At 42.4% G+C, this 25,583-nt stretch overlaps 1 protein-coding gene across 1 annotated transcript; it reads right to left on the reverse strand.

Annotated features, from left to right (window-relative positions):
* Window positions 1–180: 180 nt before the first annotated feature.
* LOC115813030 (E3 ubiquitin-protein ligase RNF152-like) lies at window positions 181–24,060 on the reverse strand. Its single transcript, XM_030775618.1, has 2 exons — window positions 23,983–24,060; window positions 181–1,354 (listed from the first exon to the last, which is right to left on the reverse strand). The coding sequence occupies exon 2, from the start codon at window positions 1,112–1,114 to the stop codon at window positions 476–478; it is 639 nt and encodes a 212-aa protein (XP_030631478.1). The 5' UTR covers window positions 1,115–1,354; window positions 23,983–24,060; the 3' UTR covers window positions 181–475.
* Between the last annotated feature and the right edge of the window lie 1,523 nt (window positions 24,061–25,583).

The following is a 25,583-nucleotide window of genomic DNA, read 5'->3' on the forward strand; positions in this document are numbered from 1 at the left end:
AGATAACTACTGCTTCACTCTAACAACCATAGAGAGAAATGAATCATCAGTCACTGGACACTCCACTAGGGATCATCTGATTTTGGCAGATTGATTTGTGCATCTGTGTGTGTGTGTGTGTGTGTGTGTGTGTGTGTGCACATGTGCGTGTGCGTGTGTGTGTGTGTGTGTGTGTGAGCGCGTACGTGTGCTCACACATAATATATATCACTCTCATTGGTCCAGCATTCCTCAGGTGTACAGTGTGAAACACACACACACAGCTTTGGTCCCCAGTTCCCACTTCCTTCTTTCTTCCCCCCTGTTCCTCTCATTTCTCCAGGCATCCATTATGTGAATAATGTTCTCCTGTCCTCCTGTTCCTTTAAGTAGTTTCTCTGGCACAGGGCCACAGTAGAGTGCTCGCAGGGCAGTCAAGGTGTATGTGTGTGCGTGTGTGTGTATGTGCGAGGGAGTGCAAAGAGAAGGTGGGCAGTCAACCACAGGAGATGACGGTGAAGCGCTTGGAGATGCAGGACATGTTGTGGAGCACTATGCCCAGCAGGAAGAGCAACACACAGGCCACTAGGATAACCGTGCACACCCCCGACCACGTGGAACCCTTCCCTACCACAACACCTCCGCCTACTCCTCCTCTCCTCTCCATCTCTCCCTCCAATCCCTCCATCGCCAAGCCCAGAGGCTCCTCCTCCGGCATGGCAACCATCGCCATGCCTTTCTGCTGACCCCCGCCCATGCCCGGCAACAGTCGGCAACCCAGGTCGCCGGGCAACAAGGTACGTTCCTTGGCGACAGGCAAGGGGAGCATGTAACAGCCGTTGCTGGGGAGACGGATGAACACGGGCGTGTGTTCAGAGGCGTGCGGGATGGCGATGACCGTGATGATATCGGGATCGTCGGGCAGTTGAGAAACGGACAAGCCCGCTGGGAGCTTGGTAACGCCACGGCACCACGGGCAGCGGATCTCCTTCTGGGTGCTGCGCATTTGAGTCAGGCACACAGAGCAGCACGTGTGCCTGCAGTCCAACAGCTTGGGCCGCCGACGGGGGCTGTAGTAGTTAAAACAGATCTGACACTCCAACATGGAGTCTTGAGACAACGTCTCCACGTTCATTTTTGCGCCTTTTGCACCTTTTTTTTCTTTCAGGTTTTGCAGAAGTGCGTCTCTGATTGGATTTGTTTTTGTTGTTGTTGTTGTTGTTGCTGTTGGTCTCTCTTCCTGTCTTCACAAAGCTTCTGGAGATATGTTTTGGTTTCTGGAGACTCTAAGCAGATGTCTAAATCCTCTTAGGGTCTGAAAGAAGGTCATGACATTAAGTCCTGATCATGATCGTACGGTCATACACTTTCCCACCTGCAAAAAAGAGAGAGAACATGTTAGTGAGTCTATATAAGTAAACCCCTCCCTTAATCTTTCCCACCCTCTCTCACTGGACCATTTTCATGGTGTCTTCATCTATCTTGCCTTCTCATTTGCTACCATTTACCCGGTCGCTCAATATCTCTCCTTCTGCCCCATAATCACCTTCTCCTGTTTCCTCTGTTTTAACTCTCTCCTTCATCTTCATGATGAATCCTGAATTACAAAGTAATTAAAGTTAATTAAAGTTAACAGAAAGTATCAAACTGATTCTAATAGCCATGGCTACATTTGCTCCTCGGTAATTAGAAACGGTTATGGTCTTTCTCCAGTCAGCATGAGTGGAGGAAAGAGACATCACATGACAGCCAGTTTGTACGCCAGTTTGTTAGAACTGGCAGTACTGTTTGCCCCCCAAAAATATGCCTCACAAATTACTCACGGCTTCTTACGTCTCAATGTTCTCCATGTCGGAATGACTTCAGGCCGATTCAATCTAATGTAATCCACACTACTGCCATGAGAGAATAGCAAACACACCTCTCGCACAGTTATACTCTCCCTCTATATCTCAAGGATGCTTTTTTTTCCCCCCTCCTCTTCAGTTGAAAGGCTCGTAACCAGAGAGTCAGTGAATGAAGGACCCTAAAGGCTGAACACCTCATTCACGTGTCACAGCCCAGGAGGCTATCGCTGAACGCTGCCTCTGATGAAGGCGGCTTATGCCAGCCAGCTAAATCCACACTAAACTGCACCCATTTGGACTTGTTAGCGTCGCCGGGTGCTCTTATCCAAACATGCCTCGCCACGGGCAAAATGATTCATCCACAATCACCCCAGAGGCAACATCTCCCCTGACTCTCTCTCTCTCTCTCTCTCTCTCTCTGCTTGACCTACTTTCCCCAACTACCCACAACATGTCAAAGTCATAAGACAAGCAAAAGTCAGAGAGAGCAACAGAGAAAGAAAAAAAAGAAAGAAAGAAGAGAAAGAGAGAGAGAACGAGAGAGAGAGAGAGAGAGAGAGATAGAGAGAATAGAGGTGGGGAAAGAGACCTGTCCTTTGAGAAGTAGTCTGAAAACCATCGCTGAATACTAACTTGAGATACTAACCTTTTGCTTTGATTTGACACAATCACTTTCATCACTTTTCTAAAGATCACTTTTGTCTAAATTTTACAAAATACTCAACCCCTCTCTGTGTCTTTCACGCACGCACGTGCACACACACACACACACACACAAAAACATACATACAAAAACCAAAAAAAGGTACCACTAAAAGGTAAGAAGGCAGGGAACATAGTCAGCCAGGCTCATATCCTTGATAGCTATTAATCACTAACAGGTAAAATTATCACAATGTCCAGAAAAATCATCAACTACTGATTCAGACCAGATCTTAATTCTCCAAAGTCAAAAATAGAAAAGACATCTAAAATGTAATACATGGATGCCAAGGTTGCTCACTTGTGTAAGTGATTTCAGAAAGACCTACGAGTTGTGTCTCTATATAAGAGTCATTAAGAATATTATTAATTTGCATATAACAAGTCTAAAGTCAAATGCAGTCTTAAACTTATGAGGGATAAAGCAGCATGAAATGTGCTCTTATTCTTTAGTCATGTGTTCCAGGGTCATTCATCTCAATTAGCCAGTACTTTGCACTTCCATGCATTTTACAGGGATCGTGTAAGAAGAAGACCAAATACCACTTACATGCCCTTGAAAGTTAGGATTTGTGGGAGTGTGTGTGTGTGTGTGTGTGTTTATAACTCTAAGTGTATGTGCATGCCTGTGTGTGCTTATGTAGTCCTTTAATTGAATTTGCACAGCTGTGTGCACAGGATAATAACAATGTCTAGGTGAGGGCATACATCTGGTTGATAGCTCCCTGTGCCTCACCCTTACACACACACACACACACACACAGATGCACACACACAAACACACACACACACACGACAAGCATCCAGTATAAACCTATATGCAGTAATGTTCTGCACTTCGGCATTACTGTAATGTTCTGTGAGACTGAGCAGTCAGTGAGTCAGTCAGTGAGTTAGTCAGACACTGCAGTCAAAGTAGCAGTCAGTTGGTTAGAGAAGACAGTCAGCATTCAGTCTCTTCATGACATCACTAGAGTCAGTCAGTGATTCAGTCAGTCAGTCAGTCAGCTGGGTTGTCCATCAGTCTGTCCATCTATCAGAGCAGTCTGTGACTGAATCATTGAGTCAGGGAACTCAGTCATTTCGGGTTTTATCACAACACTAGAGTCAGTCGGTGAGTCAGTGAATCATTGAGTCAGTTAGAGAACTCATTCATTCAGGGTTTTATCACCGCACTAGAGTCAGTCAGTGAATCAGTGAGTCATTGAGTCAATCAGAGAACTCAGTCATTCAGAGTTTTATTACAGCACTAGAGAAGAGAGCACTCACATTCTGCAACGGAAACAAAGCAGGACCCTGACAATACTGCAGTGCAAATCAGAAACCATCTGCATTCCACAAAGAGGGGGGGGGGGGGGGAGGCTACAGAGACTGTAAGGCTATAAACATAACACAGTGGAGAGTTATCAAAGGAAAGACGTCTGAGATTTATATAGAGAAGAGCCGGGTAGACACTCAACGGAGACCAAGGGAAAAATGAAAAAATAAAACAGGTGCATAAAAGAGAGACTGTCTTTAACAGGTCTGCTCATAGATACATTCTCATTCCCAGGAAGCGCTCTGGGATTCACTCATAAAGAGACGAAATGGAAACTCTGCCAGCTGCCTCCGAGGAAGGCTACTTAAGAGGGTTTTATCCCCATTTGTGATAAGTCATAGTCTTAAACAGCTGGTGACAGCACAAGCTTTAGCATGTAGCGTACAGAGAGAAAAAGAGTCTGTTCAGCTCGACCATAATGATGTAATCATACGGACATTATACGACGTCATTCACTGTTTAAGGGGCTTTTACACAAGACATTTACAGAATAATGAAAAATGAACGCATCTGTTTCGTCACAGAATTGTACAAGTGTCGTCAAAAAAAAAAATATGGGTTTGTTAGTGCTAATTAGTGCTTAGTTTGGACTAGTTTGTGAACAGCTCTGTCTTGAGGGAGAGTTCAGTTTGATTATGTACAAAGCCCATCTGTGTGTTTCTGTTTTTCGTTTTCGTTTTTGTATGTGCATGTGTGATTATGCGTGTGACTGCTTTCATTATGTGTCCCCACCATCACATTGGTTTTCAAAGTACTTAAAGTCAACAATTTCTGTATAACTAAAGAACTACTTTGTAATGTTAATGTTATTTTTTGTACATAAATTAATTCATACACCAAATATACATTAAATACATTTTCCCTCAGTTATGTTTATTTATGCACAGAGGAGCCCATTTTAGGAAAGTCAGCACAGAAGTTAAATCATTACTATGCAACTACATCAAATTCTGCAATCTCTGTATTCAATTTTTTGATAGGAATCATCTTAAGAAGTCTTCAACGAAACCATCAGTTTGTTAATTAGCCCCAAGTCAATCCGTATATACACTCAGTATATCATTCTGCTGAGAAAGTTAACAGCTGTTACCAAAGAGCTCTGAATATCTGAATGACTCTGAATGCAACCAAGGCAGACACAAAGGGAACACTGAACTCAACTGACTCACGTCTTATCTCTTCACCTCAGAGTAGGGTCACGCTCCAAAAACACCCCCCAGATGTTTCAGAGAGAGACAACGAGAGACTGTGTTTGAGTGTAACTTCAATGGATTAAACGCGACTCATATCTATGACATATCCAATGTTTACATTACGTAAAATATTTCATCTCCTCTCCCCCGAGTTACTGCAGCTAGGATATGTCTAGAGCCGCAATGGCTCAACCTTGAGCTAGTTTCACAATATCCTGTCAGACAGACACAACCCCTGTTCCAAAAGCTGTCTCACAGCAAAATCAAAGAGGATTTGGCCTTGTCTGTACTCTCTGTGTGTCTGTGTGTGTGTGTGTGTGTGTGTGTGTGTGTGGTTGTGTATTGAAGAACCGTCCAGTAACTGTTTCTTGTCATCTTGTCAATACCAATGGTAGTCACTTTCTCACTGCGGTAATAGACCAAGTTCCCTGTGGTCAATAAAATGAAACCTGAACCTCAGAAATCGCTTCCTCCTGTTTTTTTTTTTTCCTCAACTCTGTATTTCTCCTCCAATACCCCATTTCAGACTGAAACTCTTCCATGTTCTTAAAAGTATCACAACTTTCACTCGGATGCTAAGCGTTCTGTCATTTCAATATTTATTTATAGCACTTCACAAAAACTCCCCAGATGAACTGAACAGAAGGGAAAAGAGCCAGTGTAGCCTACAGATGGAAATGGATGTCTAATGTTTAGAAGCGAACTTTGCTGAATGTGCTAGTGTTCACTGACCAGAGCAGTACTAAAACCTTCCCCATTAACAAACCAATAAAGGAGAAGATGAAGAACAGACAGTACATAAACAGAGTTCAGAGAGACAGCGCACATGCACATGGCTCTCACATAACAATTCCCACAGGGATTTCTTCACTGAAATATAGAAATATAGGCAAACAAACATAGTATGCGTGCTACACAGATGGGATTCGATGCGTTAGATGCAACAGTTGCACAGACAAAATACAAAGCAATACACAGAACCCAGTCTAAAATGTACCATCCCACAACAGTAAAATAAGGTAAAATTGTCTTAATATTATAGTGAGGAAATTCTTCTGACCCATTAACACCACAGTCTTGAGGTCTGTTTAAAATAATCTGCCCTCTTGTTTTGTAACAATTTAAAGCCTAAAATGGTTTCACCATTACACAGTGCATCATGTTTGACCAGCATAAAACCTTCGGATGCTCTGTGAGGTTTAAAGTGACTGGAAAATGTAATATTCACATAAAATTACAACCGTGAATACAGTAGTTGAATTAAAATTCCTCCGTTCTTTTTGACTGGAGGTACTGCTGCAGTGAAAAAGCACTGTCAACTGGGTTATGTAACGTGTTTTCTACTTTGTGCTAAAGCTAAAATGGCCAAAGGTTTCTTGGCTCAACTTGATTTTCCTAAAACTGTGCTTCAGCCTCATTTAACTATCGAAAGAGCATTTAATCCCTTAAGTCAAAGAACAAATTAAAAATTCTAATTATTCTCAGTTTTAGGGTATGGGCTTGATTTTTCTTGCATATTAAATACGACCTTAGAAATTATGTGGGGTTCTTTTGTTGTTGTTTTTCTTTGTTGCTGTTTTTTTATTGCTACACTGAAATACATGCATTTAACTTGTTTTTACTTTTAAATGCACCTTCATATCTCACTCTCATCTCTCATCCTAATCAGAATCGCGGGGGGTGCTGGAGCCTATCCCAGCGCTCATAGGGTGAAAGGCAGGGAAACACCCTGGACAGGTCGCCAGGCCAACGCAGAGCGGACACACAGACAAACACACATTCATACCCAGGGCAATTTAGCGTTTCCAGTTTGCCTGACCTGCATGTCTTTGGACTGTGGGAGGAAACCCACACAGATACAGGGAGAACATGCAAAAACCACACAGCAAGGACAGTAGACGCCCGGCCGGGAATCAAACCCAAGACCCTCTTACTGTGAGGCGACAGCGCTACCCGCTGAGCCACCGTGCCACCGCCACCTTAACACTGGTGTATTTAAAGGTAAATATGTGAACGAGCTGATATATCCTGAGAGAAACTAATCAAAATGTAAAAACACTTTTCCAACTCATACTAATTGGCGATGAGATTAGTGAATGTTGCAAAAGCCTATTAGTCTGCTTATAATAACTGATGCATCATTGATTGGACAGCCAATGTTTTCCTACCAGCTGTGGAAGCAGCGCTCTACTCAGAGAGGGAGACGAAGTGAGGCAGGTGTGTCTGGACCAAAACAAATCATTGACAGACGCTGGCATTAACATGGCAACCACGCACATGTAAAAACACAAGCCAATCGATGAGGGGGATTAACAGAAAAACATCCAAACAGCAAAACAAAAGACAGAGGGGAATGCATTAGGACAGCTAGATGCCCTCAGTTTGTCTCCCTCAGACACACACACACACACACACACACAATTTCGTGAAAGGTTGTCAAAACTAAAATGGAATGACAAATGTCAGAATGTCAGAAAATGACAGAAAAAAAAAAAACATTTCTGTAAGAATTTAAGCGTGTTTCTGAAGCACAAAAATCAGCCAACTAGATTCTAAATTATTCTGTAACAATCAGAAAATAAGTTCAGCTCCATTCCTTGAGCAAAGCTTTCACAGTCTTCAAACAAATTAAGAGCATTTTAAGGGTGCCAGCCACAAAACACCATCCTGCCTCAAAATGTTTCCCACATTTTGCCAAATCAACAGTCCTTTGAAGTTTGATTCCCTTCACGCACTTATCCCGACATCCTGGAACATTCAAACTCAGACGCAGTAAAACAAGTCACCCCCTTCTCTTCCTCCCTCTCTCTCTCTCTCTCTCTCTCCCCCTCTCCATCTTTCTCTCTATGTTTTAGCAGAAAGGAGGGTTCAGGAGATGTTCTCAAGGCCTGAAATGACATGAAAAATGACAAGCGAGAAACATCAAAGAGTGCGTTGGCAAGTGATTTTTATTTTTTCTGAGGGAATTTGTGGAGAAAACATCGGTGAGAACGCAAAACTTATTCCACAGTGTTCCCTGTGTGGGTGGTGGCGGATCAGAGATTCAGAACACACAAACACACACACACACACACACACACACACACACACACACACACACAAGGAGACAGAGGCACTTAAAAAAAAAACAAATATACTTACAAACGAAACGGGTTGAGATTATCTAAGGCTGTGGGTGGAATTTTAAGAGATTGATACAAAATTGTGGTAATGTCTTTACGTTACACAGAAAAAAAGAAATTATTTTCATATAGGCCTACTGAGTCTTTGATACTATCCACTGCTTTACTTGGTCAGGCGACTAGGTGAGTGGCAAAGGGATAAGAACAGTTGAGGAGTTTGTAAAAAGTTTGTATATATCAGTGTTTTCTAAAGCCGGACCTAGGGACCCACTGGACAGCATATTTCCAATGTAGCCTTGGGAAAATCCTCTTCATTTAACTAATGAGGTCCATGTTCATTTGCAGACAATTCCTGTTTGTCTTATTGCATGTTAGTGATGGATTAAAGCAAAGATTTTCTGTCCAGTGGATCTCCGGAGCTGGATCAGAGGTTAAAAAAAAAAAAAAAAAAAAGCCTCACTCAGGGGACGTGGGGCCTTTGTTTCTGAGCACCTATCTGTCTGATGGGGGACTTTTGAAGGTGCTCTTGAGTAACCTGAGTGCAGAAAATGATCTTTATACACTCCACCCACATCTCCCAAACCCCCCCCCCCCCCCGTTCTGTCTAACCTTTAATGAAAAAATACACTTGAATTCCAAGCTATGAGGGAAAAGGTTCTTGTTTTTTTTTGTTGTTGTTGTCTAGGGCTGGAGCAGCGTCAAAGCGGTCCAGATAAGCAGAAAACAAAAGCGCAGTGAGGGGTCTGTGAAACTTGTGGTATATGAAGAGCAGGCCGAGCGGCCGCTGAGGCGTACGCTGACGAGGAGTGTACGAATAGCAATGGTAATTGAGTGGCTGGCATGCGGCTGTCGGCTTGTCCAGCTGGGTGGTCATGACACACACGCTGAGCAGTATTTGAAGTGCTGAAACACTCACTAGACACCACAAAGAGGTTTTATGACTGAGACCTTGAAACAACCTCCGCCTTAACCCGCACAAAGAACAACTTACTCAGGAGACCATTCTCGGAACAAGATTTGCTTGTTGAAAAAAAGGAGCAGAAAAGGCTACTTTCGGCGAATTTCAATGCTGTTTTGACTCCTCGTCCGAAGAATGATTAAATATGGATGCCCGCATGACCGCAAATGTTACACTGCTAGAGAATGTTACTGGTGTTAATAAGGGTATGGTAAAATCATTTCAACAAAACCATTTCAGTTATGGACATATTTTGAAGCATACACATAGCTTTTGAAATGAGGTCACGAGAATGAATACTGAATCTTATGTGTCAAAGAGTTCAGTTCACAAAGAAAATAACTTTACCATTCTCAGAAATACAGGCTCAGAACTCAAAGCCATTTATTATTAGTTACAGAACAGAATAGAATAGAATCTAATAGAATAGAATAGAATAGAATAGAATGGAATGCCAATTCTGTTACGTACATATATATATATATGTAATGAATAACTGTAGCCCTATGATTGTATTTTTGTGTTGAATTTCAGATTTTCTATAACTTCTAACGCCTATAGTAATTTAAATCATAACTGACATTGTAAGTTACTTTAAATTTTACTTTACAGTGATTTAAATCATAACTGACACTGTAAGTTACTTTACCACCTCGAATCAGCAGAACAGACTTAAATACATATGACAAGCAGACCTGAAGGGTATCACACAAGCAATCCATGAATGTGACGCATGATAAACCACTCAATGAAGACTAAGCAGACATAATCAATGACATACACAAATATGCACACTCACATACATAAGCAGCCACTCAAAAATCAACACAGCCAATACACACACACAAACACACACACACACACACGCACACACACAAACACAGGTGCGCATGCATGAACGCTGTAGAGCAAGTCACAGATAAGTATAGTCAGTCCGAGTCGATTCGTGGCATATGCACTAGCACACTTACACACACACGGTGCACAATCAATGAGAGATTGACAGAGATAAGGACTGTTAAATTGTCCTGGATAGACAAAGACAGAGGTCAGAGAGAGAGAGAGAGGTAGCGTGAGAGAGAGAGAGAGAGAGAGAGAGAGGAGGGGCCTGCAAGGAGAGAAAAAGTGTGAGAAAATTAAAGGAAAGAAAGAAAGAAAGAAAGAAAGAAAGAAAGAAAGAAAGAAAGAAAGAAAGAAAGAAAGAGATGGAAAAGACTTAAAAAAATAACAATAATAAAGTCAGTATAATTAAAAGAACAATGCATAGAGAGCTCCTTGAAGTGACCATGACAGGGGATTATCATTATAATATTCCTCATAAGCATGTTTACAAGCATGCACACACATACACACACACACACATACACACACACACAAGTGTGTGCCCATCACTTTGTAACCACATTTAGCATCAGCGCCTCCTTCAGTCTCTGACAAGACTAACTCTATCTGTGGCTGAATGATTCCCTGCCCAAATCTAATCCAGCACTAGCCCATAACCTCATCCCCACTCCCTCTCTCTTCAGAGATAATATCTGAACCCCTCTCACCTAGAGAACCTTACTGCTCCCTTTCCTATCCCATAATCAAATTGCCATTCCCTCTAACCATATTCTCTTCACTTTTTTTTAAACCTCTCTCACCACATCCCCATCCTCTGGTACTGCCTGTCCCGTCTTGCTCAGATGAGATCTACAGTTTCCCATCACTGGCTTTTGATGGGCACTCTGACTCACACCCTGGTTTGATGCTTTTGTTCTCCCTCCCTTCTCTTCCTTTTCTGATTCTGAGTCTCACACACCCACTTTTTTCTCCTTTTCCAAAGCCTGTCTCACCCCAGGAATGACTCTCTATTTTGCTTTCTGAGGGTTTGTGTGTGTGTGTGTGTTTGTGTGTGTGTTTGTGTGTGTGTGTTTGGTCACATGGGACCTCTATGGAGGCCACTAAGGGTCTCTCAAGGGTGCCCGCACACACATACACACACACACACACATACACATACACATACAGAGAGAGAGAGAGGGAGAGAGAGAAAGAGAGAGAGAGACAGAGAGGAAACAGTATTACACTCAAACTAGTGCCCTTGAACTTGCCACATTTTTTCAAGAATAGGCTTGATGAGCAAAGTATAAAGTTTGTGTCTGTACAGTTTTGTTCATTCATCATACCAAAATAGTGGGCAAACGAAAATCATAAAATGAAGGCTTGCACACAGGTATCCTGTAGTCATGGCAACAGCAGTTTCAAATTGCCTTAGCCATTTCAGAGGCACTGCTCCTGACCTCCAATTGAGCTTTAGATATGGTCATCGATCTGAGAAAACCTGGCTTAAAATGTGTGTGTGTGCATGTGTGTCTGTGTGTCTGTGTGTGTGTGTGTGTGTGTGTCAAAGAGCGTGGGTGGGTGAGAGAGAGAGAGATAGACCACTTTTTCAGTGTGTGTGAAGAGACAGCACTATGGGAGGTAGTGAAGGTGATTGGTGAATTCAGGGTATTAACAGAGGCGGACGCCACGAACTCGTGTGCGTGCGCGGGTGCGCGCGTGCGTTCGTGCGTGCATGCGTGCGTGCATGCGTGCGTGTGTGTGCATCCACACAGGCTTCTGTGCGTGTGTGCCAGATTGCGTGTGTACACCTGGGAGTCTTTGTCATCACTATAATCAGTGACAGTGTCAGACAGGGTGGCTGAGGGAAATCAGCACTTTCTAAACTCATTAGCCTGCAGAAAACTGCTGAGGGCTCAGCTCTTAATTACATCAGTTTAAAACCACATTACAAGCCAACTGACACCACAGCGTACAACTCAGACACATCACAATGCCTTCAGTTTCTCTCTTTAACCTCTTAAGCATTCCTTCTGTCCATCCAAAAGCCTCTCTCTATTTCTCTTTCTCTTTCTCTGTCTCCTTTCTCTCTCTCTCTCTCTCTCTCTCTATCTCAGATCATTAGGCTGGATCACCACAGTCCTGCTCTCCCCTTGGGGGAAACAGAGAGAAAACGCCAGACATGGAAAACATGGCTTTAGCTCCCTGTTCTCTATCTTCTGGCTTCTCTTCCCCTTGGCTTTCACACTCTCTCTACCATGTTTCCTTTACTCTCTCACTCGCTCTGTATCTCTCCATCACATATGCATTCAGTATGTATATGTCTAATGTTATTTACTTAGTCTTTCTCTTATGGAAACCAGTCAATCACTGACATAATAATGTACATATCTGTGACATTCATAAATACAGGGTGTGTATTTATGAATGTACTGAATACTGGTCTCAGAGGAACAGGACTGTTTGATAGTTCTTTAATGGCCACAGCAGTGGCAGTAGCTATGAAACGATATATTTGTCTGTGAAGTCCGTGTCTTCTCTGCCTACAGGGCTCTGGGGTATTGGGATAGAACAGTGGCCATGCAGAGAAGCCCTTTGTACAGTGTAGTCTAATTGTTTATCTAAGAGCTATTACATCACTGTCCTGGCACAACCGTAGGTAATCACTGCATTATCCTTTGCTGTCGCTACAAGATAAATTCAACCAGGGACCGCTTCAGATATTATCAAATGTACAAATGCACGCACATGCAAGCAAACACGCGCACGCACGCACACATACACACACACTAACGCACGCACGCACGCACGCACACACACACAGATATATATTATATATATATATATATATATACACACACACACATATATATATATACATATATATATGTATATCTATGTATATAAACCAAAATGGCTAACAGGCATTGAACACAACAGGTGTTTCAGTCTTTTAAGGCACGAAACTAAGTCTGACATTGTCCTTACTCTCTACTCTTGTGTCTAATTCCACTCCTGCAAACATCATTGGACTAAACATTGCTGCATCAGATTAGCACTGATACATCTGAATCTAATATGGGAAAACATGACGGTCATTGCATTCCACACGGCAGATTCGCCTAAGAGTCAACGTCCCGCTGGTTTTCAATTCTAACAACCACAGTGGTCTCACACCTGTTCCTCACCTAAAACCGACTTTCTTATTATGAAGGGGAAGACTCCAGCAGCAGGACTGGATTTGGGTAACCTTGCTTTAACGGGTCATTTCAGGAGACAGTCGTACGTGTTGTTAATTGCATGGAGGATCCAGCAGAAGAATGTCTGAGTTTGCACCTGGAAGAACAGAACAGCCATTTACACAGCCGCGTGTGTGCTGCCCTAGTTCCTCTTTCAGAACCTACTTAAAGAGTAAAGCTGTATTCCAACGGTGAATTACAGCACACCTAAACTATCCCTTACATACATGTTCTTTACTGTTCTTAACTGTTCAGGTTTCTGACGTCAGACAGAGAACCACTTCCTTAAAGCGAAACTTTCCGTAATTTCGCAATGACGACTTGTTCTCAGTTTCTTAAACATGAATGCATAACTGTCTTGCCATGAGAGGAATTGCATTTCTTTGTTTCTGTTTCTAGCTCCCCGTTAAGACGTGCATAAAAAGAATGATAGCATTTAGGCCAGTGCGAAACGTCACCCAGAGTGTTCGTGGCATAGCCATTCTAAGAGAGCACTCTCTGCCTTAAACCATATGATCTGAAGTGTGCTGCACTTCTATCTTATTAATATTCTCTTTCAGCTGACAGTCACTGGCTTTTCTGTTCTGCATGACTACGACGAGTAAAGTGAGTCATGGTTTATGCAGACAATTTAAACCGCAACCTCTCGCTGCAATGTTCTGCATATACTATTCAATAATATATAGGCTACCATCTGTGATCTCAAGACCGGCTTAAGTTTCCTGTAATACGTATAATGTAGGTCCCAAGAATGAAAATGTGGCCGATACTTCCTGTCCATACCAAAGCCTTCCCAGGTATTGCATCTAAACTAATTAGCCCACAACACGGCGGGAGGGGTTAAAAATCACTCCGTTCTAACACAGACAGAGACTACTGCCGCAGCCCAACAACCCACCGCTCCCGGAAAAGACAAAGGAGAGGGAGAGAGAGAGAGAGAAAGGGAGAGAGAGGGAGGAAGGGAGGGAGGGAGAGAGATAGACCAAGCTCTGAAATGTGATCATCCACCACTTCTCCTTAGGCAAAAGGGTCGCTCATCAACTTAATCGCTGCCATGGTGACAAATGTGGAGGCTTCGGGCATGCAGAAAAGAAATTTGCCTTTCCTGTTGTCCTCTGCTCTCCTAACACATTCAGTAAAAATCAGACTGCCAAGTGAATGGGGGCAGTATAGCTGTACAAAAAGAGCTGAAGTCAAGCTGGGCTTCACACATACAGTGCTTGCACAGATATAAGAGAGTAAAGTCTTTAATTAAAGTCATTATAGCAAATTTTACATTTAAGACACACAGCGTACAGAAGTAAAAGCTTGCCTTCAAAGCGTCTCATACCACAAGCCAACACACAGCCAGTTAAACAGCGTTTAATCAACTTTCAAAGTGTTTATATTTTCCCAAAGAGTTTTAGACTTCATTTATCATAGGCCAATTTACTGTGCACTCTGACAGTTAAACCAGGCAGCATCTAACAGAATAACTTTTTTAAAGTTTAGTATCTAATGCAGATGTTAGAGAGATTTAAGAACCTAAATGAGGCTTGTCTCTCTCTGCTGCAAGACCTGCGGCAGAATTGGTTTGATGTTTGACAGCAGGGTCTAACTTTCCTGTAGAGAACGGCTAGCTGCTTTGTCAACGGAAATACTACTTTGTCTATTACAAACGAAGAGTTGTGCTACATTGCGCACTGGAGCAGTTTATGAGGCCATACTGTGAATGGAAAAACAACAACAACGCTTACCGAGGAACAGTTCTCAGCTCAAAGAAACACTGGTACAAATTGTTAAAAGAAAAAAAAAAAACATTGATTGTGCTTTGTATTGAGGACATATAAAAGCAAGCTTTACCATAAGTGGTCTCACCCTTCTCAGAGAAAACGTACAAGTCCCTCAGATTAACGACGAGAGAGAGAGAGGCAAGGCGAGAGACGAAGGGCAGTTCTGCATTGTTGAACATACTGGTCACGACTGCATCTTCTTCTTTCATGCATCCACAAATACATGAAAACACACACACACACACACACACACACACACACACTTACACACACACTCACACGCAGGGAGCTGCAGGGAGGTGAGGATGACAGAGGAGCAGCAGGTGGGGAGCTCCTGCATTAGGTTGAGCATTAGTGGCACACTGCCCAGTGAACATCCTCATCAGAGGAGAGAGCAGCCAGCAATCGCACGCGTGCACGAACACACACACACACACACGCACACACGCATGCACACACACCACCATCTGAGAGATGAACAGCAGCCCCAGTGAGAAAAGAGACTCCTGGCTGTCTATCCGTGTCCATCTGTCTCTCTCTCTCTCTCTGTCTTTGTGTTCCTCTGATTGTGGCCACTGTTTCTTACTGTCATCTCACCATGAAATTAGTTACCTACCAGGAGTCTGATCCAAAGCACCACAACAAGGTTATTTGTCAGATGTGTGTGTGTGTGTGTGTCTGTGTGGGTGGGTGGGTGTAGGTGTGGGTGTGCATGTGTCTCCGTGACTCTGTTGGTTTTTGTTTTGACTGCTCTGACCATGAGTTCACACACAGCAGGAACAAACCATTTCACATAGCGTCTGTGGGGGTCAAGGACAGTCTCAGTAAGGAAATCCCACACAGGATACCGCTACCTATTCAATTCCACCACACATTCACACACACATACACACCCACCGACAAAACACATCCATTCCTGTTGTACCTCAGAATAGAAACCCCAAGAGCATGAGAAAGAGAAAGAGAAAGAAAGAAAGAAAGAAAGAAAGAGAGAGAGAGAGAGAGAGAGAGAGAGAGAGAGAGAGAGAGAACCTGCATACACAAGCAAAGGAAAAAATCCAGAAAAACACTGCACCTGGTTTTCTTCAGTCCTACTGCATCATTGGGAAATGGATGTATGGGAACCCGAAGGGAGGGATTCTTGTTTAAAACTACTAATGTGATCAGGTGGTTCATTAGCACAAAGCCTTCCAATACTCTTCACAGAAAAGAACCCCAAATTCCTCGACTCTTCAAAATATATTTCACTAAAAATAGAGAAATAGAGGCCATTTAAACAGCATGGAAGTGTACATTGCTAGAACCCTGTGCCATCCAATGTTAAAAGACAGAGTCAGCTTTTGGACAGAAACAGATTTTCATGGTCTGTTATGTTCTAATTGGCTGGCGGGTCATGACTCAGTGTGAGAAGTGAGAAGCAGGGTTCATACTAAGGGCAGTGTCCAGGTCCAGTGTATCAGTGGTAGTGAAAGAATAGATGACCCCTCACACACAGGTTCAATCATATCTCCACCAACAGCTCCCTGTCCACGTAGATAATGCACTGCACATCTACTGAAGGTAATAAAGTCACCAAGCTTAGATGACAAATCTACCAAACGCAGCGTTTCATCTCTCTCTCTCTCTCTCTCTCTCTCTCTCTCTCACTCTCTCTCTCTCTCACTCTCTCACTCTCTCTCTCTCTCACTCTCCCTCTCCCTCTCTCTCTACACACACACCCTTCTCCGTCATCATCACTACCGTTTCAATTTTTTCCCCTCATTGGCCTCTAATCAGCGGAGACACATTTTCTGCGCATAAATAAGTAAATTAATCATACCGTTAGCACCACCTCAGGTTATTGCTTTGTGTCTGTCAATGAGAACTAATTAAGAGGATTCTCTTTTCCACGCAGACCCATTTAACAGTCTGGGTATTCCGCGTGTTCAAGCTCTCAGATTCACCATCACGCTATGTATGATTTGACAAACAGCTCCTTTTGTGTAGATAATAAATAACCTCAGTAACAGTCTTTTCATCCTTGATGTTGACACCTCATACTTGTTTTCAGTTTAGTTTCAATCCCTTGAATATATTACAAGTGCTGAGAGTGATCTTGCTTCTCCTTGCTGGTTTTGAAAGGTTAAAACTCAATCAGTAACAATGCTAGCCTAAATGACAGTCTTTCACAACCTCTTTTTACTATTTTGCTGTGACTGACTGAAAGCGGTCCTCAAGGTTAGTGTTAATGCTGCTATGCCTCTGTTTATCCACATCATTTTGTCTTAAGTAGAAGTCAGTGCTGGAGCAGTCTCTTCCTCTCATTGTCTCACTGGGCTGGGCGAAAACAAAGGAGGTATTTGATTTGATGGAGCTATTTGGCTTCATGTACAATTTACTCTACACATGGAAAATAACCACATCCATCTAAAGGAAGAAAGAGCAAGGTAAAGAGACCACCTATGCATTAACGAATGCTTTTTAAATTGGCTGGATTTATACAGTCTCTGCGGATGCGGCATGAAAAACATGAAGCAAAATAAACAAATGAACACAAGAGCTCTATGACGATTGAGATCAAATAATGCTCAACAGAAGCTTAACAAAGCATTATGCAATGTGCACTGTCATTAACAATAGATACGCAAGTAAAGGTCACGCAGGATCTGTGCTCAGTGAAAATTCATTTTAGATGGAGGTTGCAAAACAATTTAATGTCAGGATTTTACCCAGAGTATCCAATGCACACAGACCAACATAAGGTCACTTACAGGCTGCAAACAACCATTAACAACTGGCCTTAAGCCCTCAATTTTGCTCATGCACTCACTCGGCCAAAAAAATGTCAAAAAATACGCAAAATAATACATCAGGTGCCATAGGGACAACATCCCATGGGTTACAACTCAATTTGTGTCACAAATCTAAAAAACAAGGTAACCTTGGTAGTTCAACCTTGAAAGTTCCCTTTCACTCACTCACTCACCCTCACTCTTTGCCACCCCCACCTCTCTTTCTCTCTCTCTCTCTTTTTCTCTCTCCCCAGATTTCCCTTCATCCTTTTTTTTTTTTTCATTTTTTTGCTGAAATGTGATATTTAACGACCAAATGGTCCCATGTTTCGTTTTGTCAGGCAGCCCCTGTTCCTACATACAAAATTTGCCCCACTCTGCAGAAATAGCTTTCCTTCATTTTTCAGCTGTAGATACCTAAGCATCACCTCATTAGTGAAGGTCACTTTTGACACCCCATCAATTGTCAGAAACCCTTTTTTCATGGAGAAAGTGCTTGAATTGCATTTATTGCAAGGAGCCTGGTACAGGGCTGGAGAGAGATCCCGCCAGACTCTTGTGATGAATCGCACAGTCAGTGAGGGGGGGGGGGGGGGGGGTGGATGCAGAGAGAGAGAGAGAGAGAGAGAGGGAGGGAGAAGGAGAGAGAGAAACAGGCAGACAAAGAGACAGACAGGCAGAGAGAATGGTATCAGGCAGATAAGTTGATGATGATGATGATGAGCATACATTTACATCATTATTTGCTATTTGTTGTTTGAATTAGTTAAATTGTGATCATACATTTATCCTCAGGTCTTGTAACATGAAGACATGGAGATCATTCTACAAGCACAAATCTCCAAAAAAAATCCTGTGAAACCTGTCATATCAGAACCAACCACACAGAGGGTGATGGTGGGAGGGGGGGGAGGGTTTCTCAAGGTCCCTGGTGCTCCTGAGAGTGATCAGTATTTGACAGGCACCGGGCCAATGCTTGAGTTCAAGGTCACTGTGAATAGGCCATAACCAACCCGATGTTCTCAACCTTCACGGCTAACTGATCCTGCTCTGTCTTAATCCCTTCAGAAAGCTGGCCCACTGCCCTCCTTGCACAACACCTTCATGTGGTTTACAGTTCTGTATACAGTTCCCAGTCTACACAGGACCACGGAGACTCCACGTGACATCCTGTGGCAGTGTGGTTTTAAACTTCCTGTTTTTGAAAAACAGACCTTCACGCACATCAACATGAGAGACTACAGGGTTATGGCATATGCCGACAGCATAGCAGGCTTAATACTAGAGTTATGAGTAGACCAATACTGATTTTGTTCATCCATAAAGTGCATTAATGCAAACCCTCTAATCTCACTCAAAAGTGCTGATTTATTTCAGCAGTTGCAAACACAGTGCAGGATCACTGTCATGAGGAAATAAGATCAGACAGTTATTGCTCATGCTCCACAATACAGCAAGCAAAACAGAAATCTCTCAGCATGCTCCCTGTCATTTCCTAATAGTCCTGACTGACAACCGGTGACAGAGCTAAAAATTAGTTTGCTCTACAAACATAATAGATAGAGCACAGAGCAAAATGTACTAAGACAACACAGAGAAATGGCACCAGTACTGCACTCTGGATTACACAGCAGAGTTAAATCAATGTGGTAAAACTCCCGACACAAATTCTTCAATACTCGGCAATTCGGCACAGACACTTGTCTCAACAGATGGGAGCCAATTAGCCACCTGACTCCAGGAAAACACTTGGGTGCTCACATGCAGCCGAGATGCAAATGAAAGAATGGAGAGAGTTAGAGGGATGTAGTGAGGAGAGAGAAAGAGAGAGAAAACCTACTACCAGCTCAGACACTAACAACTAAAGGAACAAAGCAGAATCTTATAAGGTAGATACGAGAATAACTTCAATTTTTCTTCAATTGAAAAACAAAAAAAAGAACAAAAATAAATAAGCAAATATTTCATTTATGTTCAAATATAAATAAAAACACTCTGAATATTTGTTGTTGTTGTTGTTGTTGGTACAGCAGCTCATCTTGAAAGCCTACTACTGTGTTTTCCACTGAGGTCTTTTATCAGTCCTTTAGCTTGAAGGTTTCTCACTATGGCAAAGATAAGGCCCTGTGTGACACATGTGCACCCATCCAGTAAAAAACATTCTCTGCTCCACATGTCAGTCATTCTCCTACCTTTAAAAAGGACACTTTCGCTGACTCATTACTGCTGTCCTTCTACCTCTCTGAAAAAAGCAACGCTGAGGAAAACTATAACATCCCTGTCCACACACACACAAAATTTAAAAGAAAAAAAAAACAGAACAATAAAAATGAGGGAGAAGAAGAAGAAGAAGAAGACTGGCAACAAAAAGATGATAGCTGTTAGGGAAAAGAGACAAACCTTGTCTGAGGGAATGAAGCTGCTGCCAGTCTGCGAAGGAACAAAGTTATAACCTTCTCTGATGTTTCTATCAAAGGTCTCAGAAATTTTGGATCTGAAAGTCTCAAGTTTCTAAAAAGCTGCTGAAAAATCATAGCGGAAGCTGTCAGAGCGAATTAAAGTTTGAGTGAAGAGGACACGTTTGGAGCTTCGAGTGAATCTGAAGGCATGACGTTCAACTTCAAGGCAACTTGTTTATTTCTCTTTCAAATATTTTCCTTCAAAAGTGGAGAAAACATTTGCACAAAACTTCAGATGAATGCAATGATGTGTAAATACAATCTGTCATAGGAAATCAGCAGTGCTAGCAAAACTTCAAAAAATCACAAAGCTACTGCTTGCAACATTGAAACTGAGGCAGTGCTCATGACCGTGCTGCAAAAACTTCAGCTTTAAGTGACTTTAGTCTGTCAACTGCTGGATGTAAGGTCAAGGTTATGTGGTTCACACCTCACAATATAGTGCTAAAGCCCACCTGTCAATCAAATACAGACATTTCCTCCAATGAAGCGTGAATAAATGTTCATAATCTCCTGTCTGACAGACTACACTTCCACAATAACCTTCAATGGATCAGTCATTTGAAATCAGTCAGTGTGTGGATTTGCTACAGAAAACAATACGTTCTTATGGGCCAATGCCTCCTGCCCAACGTTTTTTCATATGGGAACAGTCGCACATTTAATAAATGAGCTATAACCAGCTCTCCCAGCTATAGTCCTGACCCTAAGTTCAAGATCCAAACAAAAGCCAGTTAACCACCAGATGAGGGCATTTTGTGTAAACACCATTGCCGCCCAGCGATCGTGGCTGTTCACCATTTTGTTGATTAATGACCACTCCAGTCTTCGACCTTGGTTCAACTGATTCAGCTATTAAGAGATGTTGGGGATTTCCACGCACGGTACAATAGAGGAGAGACAGCTTGCATTTTAACCACACAATTATAATAGCCTGGGTCATTAATGAGTACCATAGGGTGAATACGATGCTAAATCCCACTCAAAAACTGCTTGTTATCTCATCACAGGGTGAGTAATGCTTCTTATACTAGTGCATGTACACCTTATAGAAAACATAGACTTAGGCAGTTGTTGGGACTCATCAGTTTTGCCCTGTGTGGGAGTGACAGAGACTACTGCTCTGTATGCTAAAAGATACTTATGGAACCCCTCAGCCAGAGAGAACACTTAATGCCTGCTGCCACATTAAGAAGGGAACATGTTTGCCTTTATATAAGGACACTGGCACAAGGGCACAACATCCCTGAATTTCATAAGAACTTAACACATTGTCTTCTTTAATGGTACTCCTTCACCCACTCCACTACCACGCCCATTCAACAGCCGTTCCGTTCTGACACGCTGAGGCCTTACTTACTTGAGTCCCTCAGAGTAACAGTTTCTCAAACTAACACAACATGTGCCTTATGTTGAGGCACTTTGAAAACATCTGGTTTTGCAGTGTTTGTCAAATGCAATTATTCTTATAAGGCAAACCCCCCCCCCCCCCTTTTTTCTCTCCACATGTCTTCAATTATGTACCCTGGCTTATTCCTCAGCGCAAAACATCTTTCAATTATTAAGAGTGATCTCATCTGAGCAACACTAGCTAAGAGACAGGCTCAAGGCCACAACAGATAGAATGAGGAATGCAGGGGGGAGAAAGAATAAGATGACGCACATCTGACTAGAGTTATAGTCAAATGAAACATCACCTTACTCAGAATATTTAATGCAAGACATAAAGTCAAACACTAGAGCTCTCTATCAATCAGCACTCAAACATGTGTGACAAGACAGGCATGGAGTATAACTGAGTAACAACATAACAGCCGCCAGTGCAAATACTACTCTGTAATAGCCTAGCCCACACAGACCGCACTTTACCTCACGTTAGGTCACTGCTGAATGTATTTACTGCTCAGCAGAGCATGCAAAATAGCAAAACTATATTTGAACTACGGGCAACGGGGAAATAAGAAGGAAAAATAATGGGATAAACAAAGGGATGCACGATCTCAAATACAAAACTGAAAATTGTGTGTTTACTGAACTTAAGTTTACTGAATGCTTCACAGCTATGTTTGAGAGAAGCCCCCTCCAACATAGTTATACAATTTGTGTCACATAAATGAATGAGTTCTTCTTCACACCAGTCTGACATCACAAGTCAAAGTTACAGCTCAGTTGCATAATGTGACTTACTGATAGACAATATTTTATTACCTCATTAACTCATCCTGTACCATGTTAATAAAGTCAACTGACAATCTCTAAAGGGACCACAGTTCACACTGAAACCTAATGACAGGGCAGCCTGCTTACCCATGACCACACAGACAGCACATAAGGATGAAGAGACGACAGAACAAAGCCATACACGTTACGTGAAAATTAATGGGTAAATGAGGAGAGTATGGGAGCAATTTTACCGTAACAATAACCTTTCAGCACAAAGAATGTAAAACAACAATGCCTCGCCAGCGGCACTATGAGACAAAGTCTGAGCCATCCTTTTCAAGCCCTCGTCCGCTTTAATCAGACAATTATCTTTTGCGGTATAATTCTTACTGATTCAAGTATTTACCTCCTACTGCTTTGGTTAATTCACTTCAAGAAATTAGCACTCTCAGGTAAATCTTAGTGAAATTAGTCTCACTAATCACTGTTCCCTCGTCGCCTATATCCGAAGAGTCCTGCAGCAAACAGGTCTTTCACAAAGCCGTCAGTTAAGAGCCAACGGTTTGCGATCAATTTGACGACTTTATTTGCACCAAAACGACGTTTGGAAGAGCCATGTTACTTTACACTACATTCCCTTGCAATTGAAACCTTTCCACAGGGGCGTCTGAAGTTATATGAAGTACATGCTTCAAAAATTGCAGCCGGTCGTACAACTAATCAATAGTTGAGTTAATCAAAACATACATCTTCGTAGACTACAGTTCTCTAATGGCATCTATATGCGCTTTTAATGCTAAACCAGACGAAGCAGTGAACGTTATCTTTTCATGCTGTTCATGTGTAAAACCTTGTATTCAGTAATGTTGCATGGGGTGGCAAGTTCAGATATAATCATAAAGAATATACAGATCTAGAAAATGCGATGGACTAAGGAGTAAAATTTACTCACGGGGAAATGGACACTCAAACCGTTTGTCTGGTAATTTGCTCTTTCATGTCATATGTTCTTCAGTGGGTAGCGTGTCTGCGAGGATGGGAAACATTCAATTTACAGCCCTGGAATGAGCGGATAGGCGCCGACGCGGAAGGCTTTGTTCCGTCGGCAAGTAATCATTTTACCCTGATGTTGAGGCTGTGTGTCCAAAACAATTCAGCTCTAATGGTCGACATAGACCCTCACGCATTGTAATCGTAGTAACCTAATGTAACCTACTGCCGAGCAATGACACAATGTGATGATAGAGCGAGACAATGCAATACCGAGGGTTTATTGTTTAAAGAGATAATGGTATTTTCTAATAGGAAAAGTGACACTTACACCAGCGCTTGCATTCTCAGTGCATTTGATGAACTATTGATTTTAAAGGTTAGACTACCGACCACTTTCAAATTCTGACACTAGCTTGTATTGCAACAGTGACACTGACACGAGAACACTGGTATAGAGGTCGATTGCATTCACTCAACTCGTGAGGGAAGAGGTAGTGACCGAGAAGTCTTTTATCATAAAACACATATGTGCTCCAAACTGAGTAGCACACTTCTCGTTACTACAGAAGTTATATTATCCTCACCTGCAAAATGGAAGAAACTGAAATACATGACAAAATATTGACAAAATCAAACGAACGCACCGTAACGTGAAGGTCCGTCAGTACTTCATTCGTACAATGGTAAGCGCAGCAATCCACATTCGTGTTTTAAGACGGAATCGTTAACACCTGCCTCTCCGAGCGAATCAGCTGGCAAACGGCACGGTACCAGAAGAGCTTTGCAGTTTTTTCGGAAGCAGCCTAATGTTTCTGTTTTCTTCCTTATTATAAAGCAACTGCCCTATGCGCCTCCCAACACAGCGGTCTTGCCCATTAGGGACTAGTTACCAAAATCTGGGACCCGCCCAAGTGTCTTAAACCCCTCCCTGTGGCCGCACTGGTCTTATCTCTCTAATTATACATGTTTACCTTCACTTGCAACACTGAGCCATGTCACGAAACCACACACATAAGGCAATTTTGATCACTGTTTAGAATAAGAGGATTACCTGTTGTTTTGTTTGTATTTCACTCCCTAAAGAATTCTTATCTGTTGCAGTGATTTGGACATTTGCTGTAACCATGTGGCTTGCACAAAGCCCTAATAATTTACATAGACTTATTAATCGTCTGTTTGTTTGATTCTGTTAAAATATTTCTTCTCTTAAAACATGTCCTTTGCCAAACGTTTCAGGAAAGAGAGGTTCAAGAATCGAATGGATGTGCTTCACCTCCTAGTCAGAACCCAAACAGCAATGGGAAAATGGACAAGGGGGTGACATTTCTCATGTCGCTTGACGGTAATATGTCATCAAATCTGTCTAACCTTTTTCTGTGTGTTATAAGTCCGATTCTGCATGAATAGCATTCCAAATGCAATCACCTGAGGAGAATCTGTTTGCCGACAGCCTGGGGGGACGGGGGGGGCACGATTAACGTAAATCAAGAGAGGTTGAAAGAAGCGCCTGAGAGATTTCACTTCTCAGAGGTGAGGATCTGTAAGCTATATTGACTTTAAATATGGAAAATAATGGGTGTACATTTACACTGACATTTTTATAAGGCTTTGCACAATCTCTATGCTGGTAGAGTCTAAGTGTTTAAATACACAGCTGAAGTACAGGAGGTCTTTTGGGAAGCTTTATGAGGAGATGTAGTTGATGGGTATGGATAGACAAGAGTCTACTCAAGTGACTGTTAAAGACAGGAGACAGGCTGATCATTTTAATATTGCAAGACAACTGTGTGTGCACACACTATTATTATCTTATAAAGTGAAGGTGTGCGTACTTGTTTGTGCATGACAGGTGTGCTGCTTGAGATGAGGCAATGGGGCATACATTGTGTATGTATAGAAATGGGGAAAATATTGTCTGTGTGTGCATAATGCATGTGTTTGACTGCCTCCCACCCTCCCTCAATGTATGTATGTGTGTGTGAGTGTGTGTGTGTGTGTGTGTGTGAGGGGGGGGGGGTATCTAGTATGAGGTGAATTGGCTTGCAGATGCTCCCTCGGCAGGGAGAAAGAATGACAGCCCTGCCAGATTAATTTGCACCTACTGCACAGTGGAAGTATGTGTGAGTGAGTGTGTGTGTGTGTGTGCGCGCGTGTGTGTGCATGCACTACTTTTTTCATATCTGTATTCCTACGGGTCACATGTTACAATATCTGCACCCTGTTTTTTCAGTGGCTTAAAAGTGAA

This window comes from Chanos chanos, chromosome 5 (genome assembly GCF_902362185.1).
Source record: "Chanos chanos chromosome 5, fChaCha1.1, whole genome shotgun sequence".
In the NCBI taxonomy this organism is placed as follows: Eukaryota; Metazoa; Chordata; class Actinopteri; order Gonorynchiformes; family Chanidae; genus Chanos; species Chanos chanos.

Excerpts from the sequence above, each read along its gene's own strand:
- LOC115813030 (XM_030775618.1), bottom strand. The coding sequence starts at position 1,114 with ATGAACGTGGAGACGTTGTCTCAAGACTCCATGTTGGAGTGTCAGATC.